The sequence below is a fragment of the Pristiophorus japonicus genome, chromosome 1, assembly GCF_044704955.1.
Source record: "Pristiophorus japonicus isolate sPriJap1 chromosome 1, sPriJap1.hap1, whole genome shotgun sequence".
Classification (NCBI taxonomy): domain Eukaryota; kingdom Metazoa; phylum Chordata; class Chondrichthyes; family Pristiophoridae; genus Pristiophorus; species Pristiophorus japonicus.
The window spans coordinates 481,841,983-481,857,849 of record NC_091977.1 but is presented as its reverse complement, the minus strand read 5'-3'; the positions used below and the strand labels follow the sequence as shown (position 1 = coordinate 481,857,849).

Genomic DNA, 15,867 nt, shown 5'->3' with positions numbered 1-15,867 from the left:
GCCTGACTCAATCCTTGGCGGCACTTTGGCGAGGATCGCATTTGTCGCCGAGATTGAGAGCTTCCGCCCGCTGCCGCCCAGTTTGATGACATAAGCCATAATTTTGCCGCCGGGTGGTACTGCCATCTCTTTTTGAGAGATCATCATTGCAAAGTACTGCCCGGTCTCTCGGCAGCCCCCAAAGGACCGCCAATGGCCCTTATTCTTTTTGGTTACGTGGATGTCCGACACAAATGTAAACTCATCACCTACTTCAGAATGTTTAAACCAGAATTTCTGTTGGCAATCGGAGTTCTGATGAAAGGTCATCGACCTGAAATGTTAACTCTGTTTCTCTCTCCACAGATGCTGCCTGACCTGTTGAGTATTTCCAACATTTTCTGTTTTTATTTCTGTTGGCATTCTCTCTCTATAGTAACACACGCACACATTCTCTCCATTCTCTCCCCATAGTAAAACATTCACTTTCTCCTCATAGTGACACACTCATGCTCTCTTCCCAGTGACACACTCACACGCTCACCCCACACTTTCTCACCAGAATGGCTCATTCACTCTCTCTCCTCATAGTGACACATTTATTCTCTCCCCAGAGTGATACACTCACACTCTCACCCCAGAGTGACACACTTGCGCCCTCTTCCCAGAGTGACACGCTCACTCCCTCTCCCCAGAGTGACACACTCACACTCTCTCCCCAGAGTAACATACACCCGCTCTCTCCCCATAAGAACATAAGAACATAGGCCCTTATTTGCCACGTTCATGATTTTTGGCACCCACGTACGATAACCGTTTCCCCCGTTTGCTTGTAGTGTGCACAAAAAAATCTCTGCGCATGTGCTGGAGAAAAGAAAATCGCTTTCTACATGTGACTGTAATGTCTGTAAGCTTGTAATGTTTGTAGCTCCACACTGTGGATGTGGACGTAATGTGCACTGCAACTGCAGAGTTAATAATAAACAGAACCAGGCTGTTCCGGAGGCTTCCAACAGAGCTGTCTGCCATGTTAGGAGCTGTGTGTGTTGTGCTCTGTGAATATATCACATTTGGCGATGAGATGGTATTTTTCGGATGATATAAAGCTTAAACTTTGTTGGTGAAGGATTCAGCCAGCCGACAGAGAGACTTTGGAAGTTTCTGTTTTTGGAAAAAGCGACAAAAATCCAAGGTAAAATACAGCACACGGTCTGAACAGCTAGAGATTAAAATGGCAGGTGTAATGGGACATTTGGGTGAATATAGACATGACCGGGAATGTTTTAAAGCATATGTGGATCAGTCAGAAATGCATTTCACTGCAAATAACATAATCAAAGTTCCAGAAATGCAGTCCAGAACCGGGCTGTGTTGGAACGTAAGAGAGCGATCTTCTTGTCGGAGGCAGGTCCGGCATTGTATGAAATGCTGGTAAATCTGCTTGTGCCTGACGAACCAAAGGACACAACGCTTAAAGAAATTTTAACGAAGCTGGAGCAGCACTATAACCCTAAACCGTTAGAAATTGCTGAAAGCTATCGTTTCGGGATTCGGAATCAAAAAATTGATGAAAGTATCAGTGATTACATTGTTGCATTAAAAAAGCTATCGATGCACTGTAGTTTTGGAAACTTTCAAAACCGAGCATTACGGGATCGTTTTGTTTGTGGGGTGAAAAATGATGCGATCAGAAGAAAGTTATTGACGATGGATGACTTGACTTTTGAGATTGCTTGTCAGACAGCGAGGTCGATGGACATGGCCGAACAATATTCCCGAGAATTAAATAATAATTACGGTCATCAGTCAACCGAGGGGTAAATCACCTGCAGGTTCAAAGTAAAAGACGGTGGGGGCCCAAAGTCTCAGAAACTGGAAATTCTTACAGAGCATCGAAGTCGTGCTATAGGTGCCTGGGACAACACATTGCTCAAAATTGTCCATATGTGAAGGCAGAGTATTTATTCTGCAGAAAGACTGGGCATCTTGCGATGGCATGCCGACTGAAGGGTAAACCAGCATTCAAAGCTATGAGTCTAGTGTTCAACGCTATGAGTAGAAATCCCAAGAGACTACATAGCATGGAAGAACAACAACAGGACGAGGAGATGTTAGAGTTACACGTCATCAGGAGCACGAGGTTAACGGACAGCGATTTGGAAAGTATCAAAATCCAAATAGCTGTTGCGGGATTCAAGATACCAATGGAAATCGACATGGGTGCATCTGTGAGTATAGTACCGGAGTCACTGTACCTCGATAAATTGCGTGATTTCCAACTAGAGAAATCCAAGATAGAGCTGCGAGGCTACTCGGGAAAGAAAATTCCTGTGGTAGGTCGTATCAACGTACTGGTGAAATATAAAGATCAATTTCAGAACTTGCTCGAATAGTAGTGAAAGGAGTTAAGCCTGCCTTACTAGGAAGAAACTGGTGAAGCTCACTGAAGCTGGATTGGAGTGAGATTTTCTGTGTGGAAGCAAGATTTTCATCAACGGATGAGGTTATCAAGAAGTATCCAAAAGTGTTCTGCGAAACGGGCAGTCCGATCCAAGGCTTTTAGGCGAGTGTCAGGGTACAGAAGGACGCTCGATCGGTTTACTACAAGCCACATTCTGTACCATATGCACTCAAGGAGAAAGTGGAGCAAGAACTCAAAAGACTGGAGACTGAGAACATTATTTGTAAGATAGATCGATGTAATTGGGCTACACCCATTGTTGTTGTACCTAAGTCCAATGGTAAGGTAAGATTGTGTGGTGATTATAAAGTAACCGTAAACCAGGTTCTGGAGGGTAATGTCATTGTCGAATATAGAAGATTTGTTCACAACACTGACAGGTGGTCAGATCTTCTCAAAACTGGATCTTACTTACAGCTTGAACTGGATGAGGAGTCCAAGTCATGTTTGACAATAAATACTCATCTAAGCCTATATCAATTTAATAGGCTACCGGTTCGAGTGTCTTCCACCCCTGCCATATTCCAAGGGGTGTTGTACCAGATTTTGCAAGGTATTGAAGGGGTAGTATGTTATTTGGATGACATACTAATTTCAGCACCAAATAGGCAAATTCATAACATATTGAATGAAGTCCTCAAATGGCTAGAGAAGCACAGAGTACAAGTGTCTGCTTGTAAGCGTGAGTTATTTAAAAACTCAGTGGAGTACTTAGGGTACAGAGTAGACAAAGATGGTTTACATCCAATCATGGAAAAATTGGATGTAATTAGAAATGCACCCACTCCCAGGAATGTCACTGAACTTCGTTCATTCTTGGGTCTTTTGAACTATTATGGGAAGTTCCTACCAAATGTAGCTACAGTATTACATCCACTGAATGAACTTTTGAAAAAACAGGTCCATTGGAAGTGGTCAAAAGAATGCATTCAAGGAGGGTAAAAGTAACTTGGTAGAGAGCACCATGTTAGTTCACCATGAAATATCTAAGGAGATTAAGATAGCATGTGATGCCTCTCCGTATGGAGTTGGGGCAGTAATCTCTCATGTATTAAGTAGTGTGGAGGAGAGACCAATTGCTTTTGCTTCACGCACTCTCAGTGCCAGTGAGAGTAATTATGCGGAAATTGAAAGGGAAGCTTTGGCATTAATTTTTGGGGTCAAGAAGTTTCACAAATACTTGTATGGACGTAAGTTTGCCATCGTTACGGACCATAAGCCCCTAACAGCAATCCTCCATCCAAAGTCCCCAGTTCCAACATTAGCTGCAGCCCGAATGCAGAGATGGGCTTTGATTTTGTCAGCATACACATATGATATTGAATACAGATGATCAGCTGATCACAGCAATGCTGATGCAATGTCTAGATTGCCTTCCCCATCACAAGTTACACCCGATAGGGAAGAAGTGTTTTATTTTTCATACATTGATGAACTGCCAGTCACAGCTGAAAAGAATCAGGATAGAGGTAGAGTAAAAGAGAGAAGTGTGAAATTAAACCAGAAGGTGAGAGTGAAGAACCATCACCATAAATGGTTAAAGTGGTTACCAGGAAGAGTGGTGAAGATAAGTGGTCCTCGCACATTTTTGGTAAAGATGTTTGATAATGGACAGGTTATGTTTGTTCACATTGATTATATTTTACCTACAGACATGGAAGGAGTTGAAGGTGGGAATGATTCAACTATTTCTGACTCATCAGATAGTTTTGATATACCAGTAGCAAATCCTAAATCCAATGTATTGGAAACAAATCCAGGAGAGAATCAGAATGAAAGTCTGAGTCCGAGTCAGGAAAACAAAGAGCCTGAAGTTAGAGTGAGTTCAAATGAAAATCAAGGAAATTCCGTGGAGGAAAACGTTCCTCAGGATGTGCCTCGAATGAGTGTGAAATCGACACCATGTTTGGAAGGTTCTGTTCGAGTGTGAAGGTATCCTCTTCGAAACAGAAAACAAGTGGTAAAGTTAAATTTGTAAATAAGGAAAAAAAAAAGTTTCTATCCTGTGATAGTATAAACATAAAAGTTATGTATGATGTTTGTAATGATGGCTTCTTCATTAAGGAATGAGTGATCACAGTATAGTTGAATTTGTAATACAGATTGAGGGTGAGGAAGTAGTGTCTCAAACGAGCGTACTGTGCTGAAACAAAGGGGACTACAGTGGGATGAGGGCAGAATTGGCTAAAGTGGACTGGAAACACAGACTAAACGGTGGCACAATTGAGGAACAGTGGAGGATTTTTAAGGAGCTCTTTCATAGTGCTCAACAAAAATATATTCCAATGAAAAAGAAAGGCGGAAGGAGAAGGGATAACCAGCCATGGATAACCAAGGAAATAAAGGTGAGTATCAAATTAAAAACCAACGCATATAAGGTGGCCAAGGTTAGTGGGAAACTGGAAGATTGGGAAAATTTTAAACGACAGCAAAGAATGACTAAGAAAGCAATAAAGAAAGGAAAGATATATTACGAAAGTAAGCTTGCGCAAAACATAAAAACGGATAGGAAAAGCTTTTACCGATATATAAAACGGAAAAGAGTGACTAAAGTAAATGTTGGTCCCTTAGAAGATGAGAAGGGGGATTTAATAATGGGAAATGTGGAAATGGCTGTGACCTTAAACAATTATTTTGCTTCGGTCTTCACAGTGAAAACCATGCCAAATATTGCTGGTCACGGGAAAGTGGGAAGGGAGGACCTTGAGATAATCACAATCACTAGAGGGGTAGTGCTGGACAGGCTAATGGGACTCAAGGAAGACAAATCCCCTGGTCCTGATGAAATGCATCCAAGAGTATTAAAAGAGATGGCGGAAGTTATAGCAGATGCATTCGATATAATCTACCAAAATTCTCTGGACTCTGGGGAGGTACCAGCGGATTGGAAAGCAGCTAATGTAACGCCTCTGTTTAAAAAAGGGGGCAGACAAAAGGCAGGTAACTATAGGCCGGTTAGTTTAACATCTGTAGTGGGGAAAATGCTTGAAGCTATCATTAAGGAAGAAATAGCGGGACATCTAGATAGGATTAGTGTAATCAAGCAGACGCAACATGGATTCATGAAGGGGAAATCATGTTTAACTAATTTACTGGAATTCTTTGAGGATATAATGAGCATGGTGGATAGAAGTGTACTGATGGATGTGGTGTATTTAGATTTCCAAAAGGCATTCGATAAGGTGCCTACAGAAGATAAAGGTAAGCGGAGTCGGAGGAAATGTATTAGCATGGATAGAGAATTGGCTGGCTAACAGAAAGCAGAGAGTCAGGATAAATGGATCCTTTTCAGGTTGGAAATCGGTGGTTAGTGGTGTGCCACAGGGATCGGTGCTGAGACCACAACTGTTTACAATATACATAGATGACCTGGAAGAGGGGACAGAGTGTAGTGTAACAAAATTTTCAGATGACACTAAGATTAGTGGGAAAGCGGGTTGTGTAGAGGACACAGAGAGGCTGCAAAGAGATTTAGATAGGTTAAATGAATGGACTAAGGTTTGGCAGATGGAATACAATGTCGGAAAATGTGAGGTCATCCACCTTGGAAAAAAAAACAGTAAAAGGGAATATTATTTGAATGGGGAGAAAATACAACATGCTGCGGTACAGAGGGACCTGGGGGTCCTTGTGCATGAATCCCAAAAAGTTAGTTTGCAAGTGCAGCAGGTAATCAGGAAGGCGAATGGAATGTTGGCCTTCATTACGAGAGGGATAGAGTACAAAAGCAGGGAGGTCCTGCTGCAACTGTACAGGGTATTGGTGAGGCCGCACCTGGAGTACTGCGTGCAGTTTTGGTCACCTTACTTAAGGAAGGATATACTAGCTTTGGAGGAGGTACAGAGACGATTCACTAGGCTGATTTCGGAGATGAGAGGGTTACCTTATGATGATAGATTGAGTAGACTGGGTCTTTACTCGTTGGAGTTCCGAAGGATGAGGGGTGATCTTATAGAAACAATTCAAATAATGAAAGGGATAGACAAGATAGAGGCAGAGAGGTTGTTTCCACTGGTCGGGGAGACTAGAAGTAGGGGGCACAGCCTCAAAATATGGGAGAGCCAATTTAAAACCGAGTTGAGAAGGAATTTCTTCTCCCAGAGGGTTGTGAATCTGTGGAATTCTCTGCCCAAGGAAGCAGTTGAGGCTAGCTCATTGAATGTATTCAAATCACAGATAGATAGATTTTTAACCAAGAAGGGAATTAAGGGTTATGGGGAGCGTGCGGGTAAGTGGAGCTGAGTCTACAGCCAGATCAGCCATGATCTTGTTGAATGGTGGATCAGGCTCGAGGAGCTAGATGGCCTACTCCTGTTCCTAATTCTTATGTTCTTATGTTCTTATGTTCTAAGTGTAATGTCTGTAAGTTTGTAATGTTTGTAGCTCCACAATGTGGATGTGGACGTATTGTGTACTGCAAGTGCAGGGTTAATAATAAAGAGAACTAGGCAGATTTCCGGAGACTTTCGAGAGAGCTGCCTGCCATGTTTAGAAGCTGTGGGTGCTGTGCTCTGTGAAGATATCACAATGAGCATGATCATGAAGCTGTCAGTCCAGATATTGTTCATCTACATCAGGAGAATGAATGGCAACAGGAAGACCCCGATACTGAGATGGTTACACTAGAATTGGAGCTGGTGAACCCCTCGAGGATTCCAAGCCCTTTCCTGAGCGATTCAACTGACACGACATTTCAAGGTGTACCGTTTGAGGCTGCGAGTCCCAGTGTGTCACAGCAAGCCACACCTGGGAGATGGCAGAGGAGGGTGGGAGGGAGAGCTTAACCTGAAATACAGGATGCAGGGAACATAGGACAGCTCATGGGGATGAGTGGAGAGAATCCAGCTAGTGAGATCGCTCCTGGATACCTTGGGTGGGCTGAGGGTAGAATTAGCTGGACTGGCACTTGAAATAGCAACACTGGCTGGAGGAATGGGTGAGATGAGGGGAGAATTTGTGGGACTGTCATTAGTGGTAGCAACACTGTCAGGACAGATGAGGGAGGGGATGTCAGTGGTAGTAGCAGCAATAAGGCGCCACACCCAGGCTGTCATTGCTGCCACTAACATTCTCACCCCCAGACCAAAGTCAGGGGTTGATCCACAGGCTGAAGAAGAGCCTGAAGAGGAACCCGGGCCTTCCATAATGAGGTCTGCTCACTCTGTCCCTGTCAGAACCCACCAACAACAAATGCTCCATCGGAAAGAAAACAGAAAAAACCTTGGGGTCGGGGGTGGGGGCGGTGAGTAAGCAGCATTCTGCAACAGCAGGTACGGGTAGGGGGAGTGGCAACAACAGGGGCAGGAGTGGCGCACAAAACTAAGGGGGAGGATAGATGGCTTGTTTGTTTGTTTATTTCTTCATTTAAAAGTTTGACGCAAAATTTATTAAAGTTATTAAAGTTATTAAAGTTAAAAGTTAAGTTAAGTACAACTGTACTGTACAAATGTTTAATAAACCTATTTATTTGTTACATTTAACCAGAATCCTGCACATTATTTTTTGAATCCAGCACTAGAAAAACTATCTTGGTTACGTCTCTGTGCATGTACCTACCCTGTTAATAATAAAAAAAGATAATTATGAAGCAATGTAGTCTTAGGGAGAGAAATAAGAATTAAAAGGGAACATAAATCATTCACATTTAAACTCTGTGTTTTGTACAACATATTTTTTAAAACTGAGAATTAACACTTTGTTCAGAGCCAAATTTGCAACATAAAACCACACACACACACTTAGCAATAATCATGTTCCTTTCCAATGCTGACCTGAATGCCCATTCTGTGATTGTGTGCTGGAGATGAAAGGGAAACTACAAGCACTAATGGATTGAGAGAAGAACTCTGATGATATTTCCTAACAGAATGTAGGTGACACTCCCATGCCCCATTACAGAGAATTACCATAATCTCTACGATCACATCTGTCATGTATGTACTTTTGGGATCACTAGCCACTAGGTGGTGTCACTGTTGGAGGTCATTGGGTATAACAGGCCAGCCATTTTGTATATTAGTCACTTTGGGCCTTAATAAAGCAGCGCCATGGTCTTGGAGTTAAACAGTACTCAGTCTAACAGTTATTGCATACACAACAACAACCGCCCCAGCCACTGTGGAATATTAGGAAAGCAACACTCTGCTAAATTAACTCATAAAACAGCACAAAGTCCAGCATCCGGTGGCAACCTAAAACACCCACTCCCCACCCCCACCACTTGAGCAGAGAGTCAAATAAAATAACATCAGTTCACAGGCAACGGTCCCCATCTCCCACTGCTAATAAGGACATAACCCGATCCTAAATCCCAAACCACCTTTCGCCCACTGCACAGAATTTCCAGGAGAAAAATGTACCCATTGTTTAACATCAGCTTTGTTATGGTGTGCAGAAGGTCGTTTAAAGTTTAAAAAGTCACTTTCATGAATGGAATCAATAGCAAGCTTTTGGGAGAGGCAGAGGCCTTCATATAAAAACTATAATAAAGGCATTAAAAGATATAAAAGTTAATCTAGTGAATAAATGTGTTAACTTTGTTATAAAATATGTAGTTTAAAAAAAAAAGTTTAAATCTTGCACAGATAAGTGTTTTTTAAACGGTATGCCTCTTCAGCTGCTCTGCTGTTACAGGGGTCAAAGGATTGCATTTTCCTCGCTTCTCCGATCCCACCTAGCCCCGGCACAAGCAGGAAACCTGCCAAAAATATTTAAATTAGCACAGCCCCAGAAAATTTCATGAAATCTGCAGCAGCAAGGTGCAAAGGCCATCACACCGATTCCGCATGAGGATACTGTACCCACTGAGCGAAAAAATTAAAACTAGATGCAACCCCCAATGGACTTGCACTCGGGATTGCAGCGGGCCGGGAGCAGGGAGGCCATTCGGCCCGGGATTGCAGTGGGCCAGCGCTGATTTCCTTAAGTTAAGGCAGGCTTTTTTACAACGATATCTAAGGTCACTCTGTGCCATTTTGAAAAAAGTCGTCGTTGGGGGAAACTGGCATAAATGGACAGAAACGGCGCGGAATCCCTTTTCAACTCAGACCAGCGGAAAAATATCTGGCTCAAAAAAATCTGGTGCTGACAGTTGGCGCCGGCGTCAAAACTTTGTGGAAAATGTTAAAATACCGATTACTCCAAAAAAATCGCCGTGCGCCAAAAAAACGGCGCCCAATGATGGCGAAAATTGCCCCCATTAGAACGTAAGAAATAGGAGCAGGAGTAGGCCATTTGGCCCCTTGAGCCTGCTCCGCCATTCAATAAGATCATGGCTGTTCTGATCATTGGCTCAGCTCTACTTCCCTGCCCACTCCCCATAACCCTTTACTCCCTTATCACTCAAAAATCTGTCTATCTCCACCTTAAATATATTCAGCCTCCACAACTCTCTGGGGCAGAGAATTCCACAGATTCACAACCCTCTGAGAAAAGAATTCCTACTCATCTCAGTTTTAAATGGGCAGCCCCTTATTCTGAAACTATGCCCCCTCGTTCTAGATTCCCCCATGAGTGGAAACATCCGCTCTACATCTACCTTGTCGAACCCCCTCAGTATCTTAAATGTTTCAATAAGATCACCTCTCATTCTTCTAAACCAATGAGTATAGGCCCAACCTACTCAACCTTTCTTCATAAATCAAACTCTTCGTCTCAGGAATTAACCGAGTGAACCTTTTCCGAACAGCCTCTAATGCAAGTATATCCCTTCTTTAATAAGTAGACCAAAACTGTATGCAGTACTCTAGGTGTGTCCTCACTGTACAGTTGTAGCAGGACTTCTCTGCTTTTATACTCCATCCCCCTTGCAATAAAGGCCAACATTCCATTTGTCTTCCTGATTACTTGCTGTACCTGCATACTAACTTCTGTACTGCAGCACTTTGTAATTTTTCTCCATTTAAATAATAATTTGCTTTTTTATTTTTTCTGCCAAAGTGGATAACCTCACACTTTCCCACACTATAATTCATCTGCCAAATTTTTGTCCACTCACTTAGCCTGTCTATATCCCTTTGCAGATTTTTTGTGTCCTCCTCACAACTTGCTTTCCCACCCATCTTTGTATCATCAGCAACTTTGGCTACATTACACTCGGTCCCTTCATCCAAATCATTATAGATTGTAAATAGTTGAGGCTGCAGCACCTGTGGCATCCCACTAGTTACTGTTTACCAACTGGAAAATGACCCATTTATCCCGACTCTCTGTTTCCTGTTAGTTAGCCAATCCTCTATCCATGCTAATATATTACCCCCAACCCTGTGAACTTTTATCTTGTGAAATAACCTTTTATGTGGCATCTTATCGAATGTCATAGTGACACACTCATGCTCTCTCCCCATGGTGACATACTCCGCTCTCTCCCTACAGTGATATGTCCACATTCTCTCTCCTTATGGACACAGGCTGACACGCTCTCCCTGTGGTCATGTATTCTCCATGTAGGAACAAACGGCATTTACTTAAAGGGCTATCCAGAGCCAAGTGGGTCTCCAGTGACAGGTCAACCCTCCAGGTTCCATCAATGAGGCAGACTGGATAACAGTGCCCTGGAAGACTACGGATCTGCCTCATTAGTGAGTCAGCCACAGTCAACTTGGTTCCAATGGTCAAGCATGTATTCTTGGAGCCAAATATCCAACTAGTGTATTAGGTGGCAGCTATAACATGGCATTAGATCTATTTTGGTGAGCATCACATGCTTGTTGGAAAATCAATTTGAATCTAAAAAGAATTCACTACACATGTACTTACATTGGCAGTAGCTCCATCTCTGGTAAATGCGTATTCGGCAGCATCTCTCTGCAGGTACATGGACTGCAACAGCTCATCAGAGCCACCCAGGATCAGCTGGAACCGGCAAAAAAAGGCAAAGGATTTCTACAAATGTTTTTGGGCTAGTATGCATGATTAATGAGTACACGTGATTAATTCTTTCGGTGCGTAGTTTTGAAAGTCTTTTAAATTTGGGGAGACCGTATCAATTGCACAGAAGTCTCCTGATATTTATTAACATAATTCCATATAAACCATTCTCTCACCCTTCATACTTTGAGGAAATTCAGGAACTTGACATCAAAAATTTCACTCTATGAACCATAAACCAGTTCTAATATTTTTTAATTTTGCTCTTGAAATGTAGCCAACACTGGCAGGGCTGTATTTATCAACCATCCTCAGGTGGATGGCTTGTCTTTTGGATGAGACGTTAAACCGAGATCCCATGTGCTCTCTCAGGTAGACGTAAAAGATCTTATGGCACAATTTCGAAGAAGAGCAGGGGAGTTAGCCCTGGTGTTCTAGCCAATATTGATCTCTCACTCAACATCACTAAAACAGATTATCTGGTCATTATCACATTGTTGTTTGTGGAAGCTTGCTGTGCGCAAATTGGCTGCTGCGTTTCCTACATTACAACAGTGACTACACTTCAAAAAGGTACTTCATTGGCTGTAAAGCGCTTTGGGACATCTCGTGGTCGTGGAAGGTGCTATTATAAATGCAAATTTTTCTTTTCTGTTAGACCACTAAGAATCAACCACATAGTGTGAGACTGGAGTTACATGTAAGTCAGACCAGGTAGGGGTGGCAAGGTCCTTTCCCTGAAGGACATTTGTGAGTCAGTGGCATTTTTATGACAATCTGGCAGCTTTCATGGTCAAGTTTCTGTGCCAGATCACAAATGATCAGATTTATTGAATTTAATGATACTGGTTGGATTAGAACTCATGACCTTTTGACTTAGAGGTGAGAGTGCTACCACTAAGCCATGGCTGACAAAGGGATTCAATAAAGTAGACACACTTCCCCATTCACTACTATTCTGGAGTCTCAGCCCATTTCTGTGCTTAATTTCCAGTGTTGTGCTAAATCCCAGAGGTTTTTGACTCAGGGAACAGAGTTCGAGCAACTACTCCCTGCTGGCAATGCCAAACGTAAGTCCAGCTCTAATGATACATACATAGTTTCACATTTATTATTAGCCTAATGAGGTTTCTAAGTGAGTAAAGGTGTAGCAAGTCATGTGTGTCCTATATGTGGTAGGAACTGAAACCACAACAGTTTGACTCAACGGTTTATTCTTATAACTGTTAAAGACATCATGGGAAATAATGTTTAATATGTGTGCCTATATACAGAAACCCCTATGCTCATTTAATTTCCCCCCATATATAGTGTGCCGGTCACTACATCACTAACGATAATTTCTTTTGTTCTTCCTATCTATAATTTCTGACACCTACCATCCATCTAGCTCAAACCTGCACTGGTCAGCTCTCTAATGGCCAACAACTGACTATCATTCATGGGGGGGTGGGGTACATGCAATGTACCCTTTAATATTTTTGTGGTGCGCAGCCCCTTTAAGTATGGCCCATTCAAAATAATACACATGAGCCAGCTGTGTGGAAGACTGGAGCCGAGTCAATGCTCTGTAGCAAACTCGGGCAATTCGAGCCTGGGTGAGACATCGTTACAGTTCTTCAGGGAACTACTGATCATTGACCAATGAGCTCGGCTGATTGACAGTCCAGCGAAGTGTCAGCCTGGAAACTGGGCTCAAGACCTAAAATAGGACTTGAACCAATGATCTTTGACGCAGAGGTGAGAGCGTAACCACTGAGCCAAGGCTCATGCAATCACATAGAGTTACATGACTTGTGCCTATATCTTACTCCAACTTTTTTATCCGGAAACTTGCATAACATTTTTCAGGTTCTACCAAAAGGTCCTATAACATTACAAATGATTGAATGCCTAAAATGAGTCCTCACAAGACCAGAGTCAACAGAGACAGAACTTAGCCTCAACAGTCAAAGTGTTAAGTTGAAGCATATTGCTTCGATTGTTGGTGAAGCCTTGTTTGGAATATATTCCATCAATTTAATAGCCCAGCTCCCTACTGGAGTACAGGAGGGTGGAATCAGCCCTCTTGTGTACAGTTGTCGACACCTGTCATCAACATTTATAACTGAGATCATTTAATACCTCTCTCACACTCCTGAATGGGACACAGGAAGAAGCTTGCTTTCTGATAGGTCATTCCACCTTCAGTCTCCAATTGCACTCTCCTGCACAACTAACCTTATTGCTATCATTTATTGGTCCTACTATGGTCAGTGCTCCTCTGAACTTACCTTCTTTCTTCCCCTTAAACTCTCCCTGCTCCTTCCTAATCCGTGTCCACACACGCAGGATTCACTCCCACACACGTATATCCACAGGCATCCCATACAAACACACATATGTGCCCACACATACACAGCCACAACCCCAGAGATACACACACACATCCATACACACCCACACCTTACACCTAGACACACACAATAATGCCCAAACACACCTAAATACACAGCCACACACATCTACATAACCCACGCACCAACATTCACAAGCCCACGCCCATACACCCAAACTAATACAACCACTCACAAACACATTTGTACTAACACGTGTCAGTTTTGGCTCAGTTGGTGGCACTCTTACTTCTTACTTCTGAGGCAGAAGTTTGCAGGTTCAAGCCCTGATACAGGACTGAGGGAGTGCTGCATTGTCGGAGATGCCGTCTTTCAGCTGCAATGTTATCTCCCTGTTCAGGAGGATGTAAAAGATCCTATAGTACCATTCGAAGAAGGGCAGTGAACTCTCCTGGTGTCCTAGCCAGCAGACAACTGCATCAACACAGACTAACTGGTTGTTCATCTAGTTTGTTGTTTGTGAGATCTTGTTGTGCTTCTGTGTTTGTCTACGATACTTGAAAAGTACCCACTGGCTGCGAACATTCCGAGGATGTGGAACATTCTGTGTAAATGCATTTACTTTCTTTCACAAAGACACTGATATCTGGAACTGCACTCAGTTGACTCCTGACCTTTATTACTGTAAAACAGTTGTTCAATAAATGGGACAGACAATAACACAAATAATTGTTACCTGATAAAATGAATGGAAATTCCTCTCTCCTTGTTGTTGAACAAGCACTCGCGACTGTGGAGGGAGAGAAAAAAATATTTCACAACTCAAGAACAGGGATCATGAAAGTTAGCAACAAAATACTCTCCAGAAAATGTTGAAAATACACATAGTCCACTAGCATCAGGCAGAATAAAAGAAATACACAGATCACATTTCAGGGTGAGACCCTTTGTTCGAACAGTCTTCTCATCTGATGAAGCATGTCCATCTGAAATTTTATGCTGTCTTTGGCAGCATTTTCTTTATCTCTAATCATCAAAAGCTGTTCTGATCCTGAACTTAGAACTAAAGCAAAGGTAAAGAATAATCAGAAAAAGTAAGAACTGTCCAGGAAAAGCACACAGATTTATACATTTTTAAAAATGTATTCATTCGCAAGATGTGGGCATCGCCGGCAAGGCCAGCAATTATTGCCCATCACTAATTGCCCTCAAGAAGGTGGTGGTGAGCTGCCTTCTTGAATGCAACTGAGTGTCTTGCTAGGCCATTTCAGAGGGTAATTAAGAGTCAACCATGTAGACCAAGGTAAAGATGGCAGATTTCCTTCCCTAAAGGACATTAGTAAACCAGATGGGATTTTATGACAATCTGGTAGTTTCATGGTCACCATTACTGATACTAACTTTTTATTCCAGATTTAAAACATTTTTTAATTAATTGAATTTAAGTTCCCCAGCTGCCATGTGAATGCATATGTCTGGATCATTAGTCTAGGCCTCTGAATTACTAGTCCAGTAACATAACCATTATACTAACATACCTGATTGCTAGGGGAAGAGAGAGACAAACATGGAGGAAGAGAGACAAGGAGCGAGGGAAAGAGGAGAAAGAAAGAATGGTAGAGAAACATACAGAAAGAATGAGGCCGGAATTTTCTTCTCCGAGGTGGGCTGGGTTTCCCGCAGGCCCTGTCGACTTTAAAGGTAGGACCAGATTTGCATGTTGAGGCCTTGGATTCCCGCCCACAGCTGGCCAGATTGAGAGGCTGACTGGCTGCGGGCGGGTAGACCTGCGGATGCGGAGAGAGAGCAAGGGGTTGGTCTGATGAAGGGATCGCAGGGGTGGAGGGAGGGAATCAGCAATGGAGAACCGGGGATCACGCTGGGGTTGACTGGCGGATTGGCCAAGGATCGGGGGGTTGGGAATTGGCATGGGGCGAGAGAGGATCGAGGCCGGCAACCAAAGGATTGTGCCTGGCTTCAGCTTCATCAGTGGGATGACGAAGGGAGGCCGCATGGTGGGAATCGGAGGCCTGAGAGGGTAATCGGACACCTCGTGAGAGCGTCTCCGATTGTGGGTGTAATATATTTGCTTTATGGGTTCTTTTCTTAAGAAATCATAGCAACACATTGCTATTAAGTTGGTTTATTAACAAAGGTTTAACAATCACACTACACATTACTAGTTCATCCACTAGGCTCAGAACTGCATACCTCATCGTGGAT

The 15,867-nt window shown here is 42.8% G+C and overlaps 1 protein-coding gene across 1 annotated transcript in view; it reads right to left on the bottom strand.

Moving 5' to 3' along the window:
* The window catches only part of LOC139276891 (unconventional myosin-Id-like), a 168,311-nt gene that overhangs the window by 137,240 nt on the left and 15,204 nt on the right, over nt 1-15,867 (bottom strand). The window contains exons 5-6 of the mRNA XM_070894890.1: nt 14,381-14,434; nt 11,198-11,293 (exon numbers count right to left, since the gene is read on the bottom strand). Coding sequence (XP_070750991.1) covers nt 11,198-11,293; nt 14,381-14,434 — 150 coding nt within the window. The remainder of the gene's footprint in view (nt 1-11,197; nt 11,294-14,380; nt 14,435-15,867) is intronic.